This window comes from Suncus etruscus, chromosome 1 (genome assembly GCF_024139225.1).
Source record: "Suncus etruscus isolate mSunEtr1 chromosome 1, mSunEtr1.pri.cur, whole genome shotgun sequence".
Classification (NCBI taxonomy): domain Eukaryota; kingdom Metazoa; phylum Chordata; class Mammalia; order Eulipotyphla; family Soricidae; genus Suncus; species Suncus etruscus.
In genome coordinates, this window is record NC_064848.1 from 14562209 (window position 1) to 14571055 (window position 8847).

Sequence of the window (8847 nt, forward strand, 5' to 3'; positions counted from 1 at the left end):
CTCCCTTGCCTCTCCTAAAAGACCCCTGGCGGGGTTGAAGGTGGAGGGGCAGGGGAGCAGAGAGATAGGCTTATCGATCCAGGTTCCTCCCTGGTACTCAGTAGAGTCCCCAATCTCTGTCAGGAGTGATCCCTGAGCGTTGCCAGGTGTAGCGAAAACAAACATAATAAAGATTCCTCCTAGCTAGACTAAGAGAGGATGTTCACTGATTGCTCAGATCCCATTGATGTACAGGAGGAAGAGGAGACTCTCCTATACCGTCTTCCCTGCTTGCTCTTGTTTCCAATTTTCCTTATTCCTTGTCCTCTCTCATACCTGGGCCCTCCCCTGGGCTTCTTTCCCTATCGCAGTTTCCCCTGCATTCCTGTTGCATAAGCTTCCTGTACATTATTTTTGTTTTTGGGCCACACCCAGTGACACTCGGGGATTATTCCTGGCTATGCGCTCAGAAATTACTCCTAGCAGCCTCAGAGGACCATATGGGATGCTGGGGATCAAACCCAGGTCCATCCTGGGTCGGCTGCATGCAAGGCAAATGCCCTACTGCTGTATTATCACTCCTACCCCACGACAATCTTTCTTAATGGTGGCATAAGTAGGACATGTCCAAGTGACCTGCCAGGACTGCACCCTGATGGCCTTGGCACAGTAACCTTGTTTCATTTTGGGGACACTCCCAAGCAGTGCTAAGGGCTTATTCTTTGCTCTGTACTTAGGGATCATTTCTGGCAGTCCTGGAAAATCCATGTGGTGCCAGGAATGGGACACAGGATTTTTCAAGCATCCTACCCTCTTACTATCTCTTAGGCCAACCACAGCCAGCTTTTTCACATGCTCTGCCACTTCCCAAGCCAAGTTGGGCCATTGTCCCAGGTGAGGCTATCCACTATTAGGTACCCACATGGTTCTGCTTCAGTTCAGCCTAGTCACCAAGTCCTAAGATTATTGAGAAGTTGGTTCCATTCCTTGCAAGTTCATCAACACTCCTCAGCTCCTGAGAGATGTGGAATTTGTCTACCTGTATGACCGTAAGAATGCCTCAGATCTTTTCTGGGCTTCACCTGGAAATTGTAGCAGTCGAAGAGAGCGCCATTGCCACTTGTATGTCCTTCCATCCTAAAAGCAAACCCTAACATCTCCGTTAGATGCATAGTTCAAATTGACAACAAGTAGATGCACTAGATACCTCCCAGGAGAAATGCAGAGAGTTAAGGAACTACTGAAATGTGTGGTCCCAGCCACCAGCAAACACGTGTTTTAGTGCGGGAGGGGAGGTTCTCCTGAAGAAACTGCAGTCATAACTGCCCCCTCCATTAGTATATGACCACATGAAAGCAAGATCTGATGCTCCACTGTATTTTTAGGCTCTCTCGCACTTGGTCTGGCACACAGCACACAAATAATAAGTGTTTGCAGAAGAAAGGAATGTTCACGAGGAAAGAAATCAAAGAGATATTTGCTCTGTATGTTATGACTCTAATAACATTTCCAAGGTGACATTTGGAACATTTGCTATTACAACCAGTCTTGTGCTGGGAACATGGGGACAAAGAGGGGAACACATTACTTTTTCCAGTCTAGCCTATAAAATCCCCAGAGGAAGGAGCTGATGGACACTCAATATCCTGTGCAGAAAAGTCCCCCCAGGATCCAGATCTGGATGGAGAGAGGGGGCAAATATCATTACCAAGATTCTCACGTGATTTTTACTGTGTTTAATAAAACCAAATTTCTTTCTTGCAATCCTTCAGAGTTAGGGAAGATTTTAATTTGAAATTTACGTTGGAGTTAGAAGGGAAGATTTTGGATTTCAAGGGCTGTGAGAATGTAGCCAAGGTCATAGAGTGGCTAAGCATAGGATAGATAAAGGATCAGATCTGGGGCTTAGGAGATAGATAGTACAGCAGTAGGGTGTTTTCTTTGCACGCGGCCCACCAGGGGCCTATTCCCGCTGGCACCTCATATGGTCCTCTCAAAACCTGCCAGGAGCGATTTCAGAGTGTAGAGCCAGGAATACCACCAGTGTGCCCCAACCGCCCCCCCCCCCCATGCCCCCAGAAAAATGAAAAAAAAAAAAGGGTCAGATCTATGCCAGGCCCCAAAGCCCACTGGTTCTTCCACAGTCCACTGGTGAGCAGGTAGGGCCAGGGATCTAGGCCAATGGGGCTACCCCCACCTCCATCCTAGTCATCAGGCAAGGTAGAAGAGCTCATTGGCAGCCCCAAGGTGCCTTCTGGCGCCCCTTTAACCTAAGAGAGAGGGTGGGGTAGAAGGCTGCGCGCTCCCAAGAGCCTGCTTCTGAGAACACGAAACGCAGCTTCTGACGTGTTGCAGCTGACGTTATTTCTGCAGTGACAGATGTCCTGGGGACCGACGCGGGCGGAGGCGGATCCGGCTGCCGCCCACACCTTGCGGGGAGAGGTGAGGACGGCGCCTCAATTCGCCCCCACCGGCCGGTCGGCCACCAACGGGCACCGGGACACGGACCAGCCCCGCGAGGCCCACACGTGGGTCCGCGAAGCAGGGGGCGGGCCCGCACCCAGGCCGGACTACAAGTCCCACAATGCCCCGGGCGGCGGCGGGGGGCGCTTTCAGGTGTCTGGGACCGCGGCGCACTCCGGTCGGAAGTGCCCGAAGGTCCGCTATGGAGCTGGCGGAGCCGGGCGGTGAGTCTCCGCGCCGTGACCGACCGCGCCCAGCCCGCCGCCTCGGGCCCGCCCGCGACAATCGGGGCCGGGCTGGAGCCTCCGGAGGGGGTGATGAAGGAGTTGGGGGGTGCGGAGGCCTGCCTGGCTCTGGGGGACCCTCCTGGGGCCTGCTGTCCTCCAACGGCTGAGTCTGGCATTGCTCCCTGAGGAGGCGCAGCGGAGGTGCGGCGTGCGCAGTTGCGGGGGCCTCCCCAGTAGGCTCCAGCTTGCCCGAGGGCGGTGTAGACGAGTGGAGCGGGATTGGAGGGGGAAGCCTGGGTGTAGTTGGAGCCCGAGATTGATTGCAAGGCGGAGGTTCGCCGGGCGGGCCCTTCCTCCGCCCCTCTTGGGGGAGCTTGAGTGAGGAAAGAGAAATGTAGCTTCTGGAGGAAATCAGCTTTGGCTTGAAGTTGACAGAAAACTGGGTCCACCTGGGGGTGAAGTACGTGGATGTCTGAGCCAACTTTGCTTAGTAGGTCAAGGCCGCAAAGTTGGATCTGCCTGCGGGGATGAGCATCCCCTGGGCCGCAAGAGGCTGGGGACTATCCCAAGCTGTGTACCACAGGGGGAATTTGGGGATTTGAGAGGGTTGAGGGTTTAGGAGTGCAGGGCTGGGTGGGGTGGTTGCTAGGGCCTCTGAGCTAGCCCCTCACAACTACTTTGCGCCCCCACTCCCTCACCAGCTCGGTAGCAGAGCGGGCACGGTGGCTGCCATGGCCCTGATTGAAGGGGTGGGCGATGAGGTGACTATCCTGTTCGCTGTGCTCACCTGCCTCCTGGTGCTGGCCCTGGCCTGGGTCTCCACCCACACCGCCGAGGGCGCGGCCCCACCGCCCCAGCCTTCAGAAACCCCCACCACAGTTCAGCCCAGCGATGCCATGGCTGTCTCTGATCATGTCAGTGGGGAGGCTCCTGCGGCCGAGGCCCTCAGCCTGCGACACAGGGGTCCAGCCATGCAGCCAGAGCCTGGCACGGAGCTGCCAGCAGCATCTCCACTCCCGGACTCCCCCCAAGAACCCCTCGTGCTCCGGCTGAAATTCCTCAACGACTCAGAGCAGGTGGCCAGGGCCTGGCCTCACGACACCATCGGCTCCCTGAAAAGGTGAGGGAAGACAAGGATAGAGGACCTGGGTGCAGAAGGGGAGGTGCTGGGAATCCTGCCCCAGGTCGATGAGGTCCCGTAGCAGGAGGGGAGTGAAGGCAGGGTGATGTGGGGTTCTTGCTGGAAGGCGGGTGGCCTGAGGCCCACCCTCTCACCCAGGGATCTCTCTCCTCAGGGCCCAGTTTCCCGGCCGCGAGCAGCAGGTTCGGCTCATCTACCACGGGCAGCTGCTCGGAGACGACGGCCAGACTCTAGGCAGCCTGCATCTCCCACCCAACTCTGTCCTCCACTGCCACATGTCCACGCGAGTCGGCCCCCCACACCCACCCTGTCCCCCCGGCTCCGAGCCAGGCCCGCTGGGGCTGGAGATAGGCAGCCTGCTCCTACCGCTTCTGCTGCTGCTGCTACTGCTGCTGTGGTACTGCCAGATCCAGTACCGGCCCTTCTTCCCACTGACAGCCACGCTGGGGCTGGCGGGCTTCACCCTTCTGCTCAGCTTCCTGGCCTTTGCCATCTACCGCCCCTAGTGCCTCCTCGGACTCTGAGCTCCAGCTCCCCGCGCCGTGGTAGTAGCCACTGCTGCCTGCCTAGGCCAGCCGCTCCTGCCTGCCTCTTCTCACTACCCTGGAGCCCAGCGTTGCGCCGAAGAGCGATTCAAGGGCCAGCTGACGCTCCTCCCTGTGACCTCCACGGCTCTGGGCAGACTCCTCGGGCAGCAGCTGGCCCTCAGGCCCCGTTGGCAGTAGCCTCCTCTTCCAGGCCTGGCAGCTGCTGCCGTTGCCTGGGGTCTGAGAAGAAGCAGGCCATGTCCCTGGGCCCGTCTTAGCGTCCTTTCCTGGGCTGCAGCCATCTCTTGTCCCTAAGAACTCCTTGAGCAGATTTGGGGACCAGAAGATGTGGGGATGGGGGGGTGATGTAGAGACTGGGTAAAGGGAACTAAGTAGGCTGGGTTCGAGGGAGTTCTCTGCAAGTGGGAAAATTAAAGAACTGTGACATTTGAAGTCTCAAGTGTGTCTTGAGTGTGTGTGGGCCTCGAAGACCACCAGGAGAGGGGCTGGGATCCCAGGTTGACAGCTAGCTAGCTGTCTTGGTGCCCCGCCCCGGGAGCGGGCGGGAGAGAGGGGAGAGTGGGGAGGGGCGGGGCGGGGCGAGACGCTCCTTCCTGCGCGCGCAGCTTCCGGGGCGGGGCCTGCGGCGCTGCGGGCGCGGGGCATGCCGGGAGTCGCGTCCGCGTCAGCCCCGGGGGCTGCCAGGAAGATGGCGTACTCGGTGGCCCGCCGATGAGGGGGCCACGGCGGGCGCCCGGCTCCCGGGCCCCGAGACCGACCGAGGGAGCGACGCGCGCGGGGCCGGGGGAGTCATGTAGGGGTGGCGCCTGCGCGGCGGGTCGGAGCGGGCGGGAGGCGGGAGAAGTTGCTGCTGCTGTCCGCGGCGGCGCGAGCGCGCTTCGCCGGGGCCCCCGGGCCGGGGGGGCGGCGCGGGGCCCCCCGACCTCGCGGCCCGGGCCCCGGTGCAAGGCTGCACGTTCGCGCTGCTGCACGGGCGCCCCCCCGCGAGCTGGGCGCTGCTGCACCCTCGCCCCCGGCTCCCGGGCGAGGAGGCTTGGGCAGAGAGACGCAGCTGCGGGTCCAAGGTCACTCGGCTGGTAAGTGGCAGCGCCCAGCGTGCAAGCCCGGGCCGCCCGAGCGCCCCCCGCCCGTGCAGCCGCCGCCCCCGCCGCCTCCTGCAGGTGGGGAGGGCGCCCCGACGGGCGAGGCGGGCTGGGCTCCAGGCTGGGCACGACCACTAACCAGATCACCTTAACCCCACCCCACTCCTTTCGCCTCTCCGGGCCTTGGGGTGCCTCCCTCCACCTGCAAAGTCAAAGCCGAAGACGCGCTTTGTGCATGCATGGCGCGTGCCATGTGCAAGTGGCTTAGCAACTGAGCCAGCCGGGCCTTGGAACCCGGAGGCTGCTGCTTCTGCCCCGTTGGGCGGGTTGGCAGGAGACACAAGGAAGGCAACGTCAGGGGGTCGAGTTCCCCCCCTCTCTTTCTCTCTCAGCATCTCTGCTGGACAGGCAGTCAGTGATGTCAGGCTAGACGTCACGGCAGGGCTTTCTTCCCCGTTTGGAAGAAAGGAAATGTCAACCCCTTTTTTTCTGGGCCCACCTCTCAGGGTCTCCATCACCCAGCTCCATGCTCCGAGTCCTGCTCTCTGCCCAGACCTCCACCACCACCACTCGTCTGTCGGGCCTGCTGTTCCTCCCGCCTGCACAGCCTTGCTGCTTGGGGCCTGGCAAGTGGGGCGAGAGGCCTCCTGGAACCGGCCCTGCCCGGGGACCCCATCCCAGCCCCACACAAGGACTGCAGCGGCTCTTGGAGCAGGCCAAGAGTCCCGGCGAGCTGCTGCGTTGGCTGGGCCAGAACCCCACCAAGGTGCATGCCTACCACTACCCAGTGGCCCTCTTTCGCCTGGGCCAACTCCTGAGGGCTCAGCCTCGGCCCCCTCCTGTGGATCCAGCCACCCTGCAGGACTTGAGTCAGCTCATCATCTGCAATTGCCCTTCTTTCGACATTCATACCATCCACGTGTGTCTGCGCCTCGCTGTGTTACTGGGTGAGGCTGGTTTGTGTATGTGTGTGTGGAGAGAGCAAGACAGAAAGACTAGAGGCAGAGCAGCCGAGAGCACACATGTCACTCACATCCCCAATCCCCGAACGTGCGCACACAGTCTCCCAACACACATACCCACAACGGCCTAACACATCCCCAACTGCTTTGCCCTGTTAGGTGGCTACCCTAGCCAGGTTCCTCCTGACTGGGCCTGTCCAGAGAGCAGAGTAGGCCCTCTGTGCAGGCCTTTGCTACGTCCTTTCAGACACCTGTCCCCATCTTGCATGTCCTCCACTGGCACTGCCTCCGAGCCCAGAGTGCACATGTGGTCAGTTGGGAATTGTTCGAGTCAGTACCAGTAAGCCAGGTCCCCTCTGACCCTCTGCCTCACAGGCTTGCCCTCGGATGGTCCCTTGGTGTGTGCCCTAGAGCGGGAGAGAAGGTTCCGTCTGCCCCCAAAGCTGCAACCTGCCTTGCCACCTGTCCTTCGAGGTGGGCAGAGGTTGGAAGCTGCTCTGAGCTGCCCCCGGTTCCTGCGACACCCACGGCAGCATCTCATCCGCAGCCTGGCAGGTGCCGGAAGGGGCAAGGAATGAAGGGGGTGCCCTGAAGAAGGCAGCCGGCTCAGGCTCTGTGTGATGGGCTGTTTTTTGCAGAGACCAGACCCGAGGAACTGACACCTCATGTGATGGTGCTCCTGGCTCAGCACCTGGCCCGCCACCGCCTGCGGGAGCCCCAGCTTCTAGAAACCATTGCCCATTTCCTGGTGGTCCAGGAAGCCCAGCTCAGCAGCAAGGTGGAGCTGCCTCCCACAACCCCCTTCTGCCCTGAGCCACTGCCCCACTAGGCTCTGCTGTGTCAGATGCCGTCTTTCTGTGTCTTAGCTGTGTCTTTCTGTGTCACTCTGTCTTAGCTCCTCTATCCTCAGGCCCTACGGCCTCATCTCTACTGCCCTAGTAACTGAACCAGTGGGACTTTGGGTGGGGATAGGGCAGGCATAGCTGTCTCCAGAATCACTAGGCAGAAAATAAAGAAGCTTAGGCATGGCTGTAGGCTGATTCTCCCCACTCTTCCGCAGGTGGTCCAGAAACTGGTTTTGCCCTTTGGGCGGCTCAACTACCTGCCCACAGAGCAGCAGTTCATGCCCTGCCTTGAGCGGATCCTTGCCCGGGATGCAGGGCTGGCCCCCCTGGCCACTGTCAACATCCTGATGTCGCTGTGCCAGTTGCGGTGCCTGCCTTTCCACGCTCTGCACTTTGTGTTCTCACCCGGTTTTATTAGCCACATCAGTGGTGTGTGGACAAGAGGCCCAACAGGGGGACGGGGGGTATGGGAAAGGGCATCCCCTCCTGCCTGAATGTCCTGTAAACTTGACGCTGTTCCCACAGGCACCCCTCACGCACTGATCGTGAGGCGCTACCTCTCCCTGCTCGACACAGCCGTGGAGCTGGAGCTCCCAGGGTACCGGGGTCCCCGTCTTCCCCGGAGGCAGCAAGTGCCCATCTTCCCCCAGCCGCTCACCACCGACCGTGCCCGCTGCAAGTACAGGTGGATGGGGCGGCTGGGGCCCCGGGGAGGAGATGGGCCTGCCTGGATGGATTTCCGCTATGGCCTCCCTCCCCACCCACCCCCAGTCACAAGGACATCGTGGCCGAAGGGCTCCGCCAACTGCTGGGGGAGGAGAAATATCGCCGGGACTTGACCGTGCCTCCAGGCTACTGCACAGGTGAGCCTGGTGGCATGGCCGCAGGCTAGGGTGCACTCTGGGACTGAGACCCAGTAGCCCTTTCTCCCTACAGACTTCCTGCTGTGTGTCAGCAGCTCTGGGACTGTGCTGCCTGTGAGGACCCAGGACCCCTTCCTCCCGTACCCTCCCAGGTCCAGTGCCCAGCACCCAGCTGCTGCTCAGCCCAGGACCCGAGACCCTGTCCAGAGGTAAGGGAGGCAGGTGGCTGTAGCGGCCCAGCCCGTGCAGACAGGCAAACACCCTACCTGCGGGTCCAATCCCTCCCTCTTTCCCCAGGGTGGTGCTGATGCTACGGGAACGCTGGCACTTTTGTCGCGATGGCCGGGTGCTGCTGGGCTCCCGGGCCCTGCGGGAGCGGCACCTGGGCCTTTTGGGTTACCAGCTGCTGCCGGTGAGGCTGCCCTGCCCTGACCCCCGCCCCCCAGCGCTGACCCCCATGGACCATGTGCACACACCCTCACTATGACCTACTGTCCTCTTTGCAGCTGCCCTTCGAGGAACTGGAGTCCCAGAGAGGCCTGCCCCAGCTCAAGAGCTATCTGAGGCAGAAACTGCAGGCCTTGGGCCTCCGCTGGGGGCCGGAAGGGGGGTGAGGGATACATATGAGGCTCAGGACAAGACCCCCTGTGGGGGCGGACAGTTTGCACTTTGGATCCCTGTATTTTGGTCTCATTAAAGCCCTCTCTTCCCTCCCTAGTGCTCATTTCGTTTCTGGG

The 8847-nt window shown here is 60.6% G+C and overlaps 2 protein-coding genes across 2 annotated transcripts; both read left to right on the forward strand.

The window, feature by feature from the left end:
- The first annotated feature begins 2548 nt into the window (after positions 1 to 2548).
- Positions 2549 to 4790, forward strand: TMUB1 (transmembrane and ubiquitin like domain containing 1). Its single transcript, XM_049778410.1, has 3 exons — positions 2549 to 2666; positions 3371 to 3789; positions 3965 to 4790. The coding sequence occupies exons 2-3, from the start codon at positions 3401 to 3403 to the stop codon at positions 4314 to 4316; spliced, it is 741 nt and encodes a 246-aa protein (XP_049634367.1). The 5' UTR covers positions 2549 to 2666; positions 3371 to 3400; the 3' UTR covers positions 4317 to 4790.
- Positions 4791 to 5041: 251 nt separating this feature from the next.
- On the forward strand, positions 5042 to 8823 carry FASTK (Fas activated serine/threonine kinase). The gene is made up of 10 exons (XM_049777879.1): positions 5042 to 5151; positions 5947 to 6387; positions 6778 to 6957; positions 7041 to 7180; positions 7463 to 7676; positions 7773 to 7932; positions 8019 to 8110; positions 8184 to 8319; positions 8408 to 8522; positions 8617 to 8823. Exons 1-10 carry the CDS (start codon positions 5070 to 5072, stop codon positions 8722 to 8724), a joined length of 1668 nt encoding a protein of 555 aa, XP_049633836.1. The 5' UTR covers positions 5042 to 5069; the 3' UTR covers positions 8725 to 8823.
- Positions 8824 to 8847: the final 24 nt, after the last annotated feature.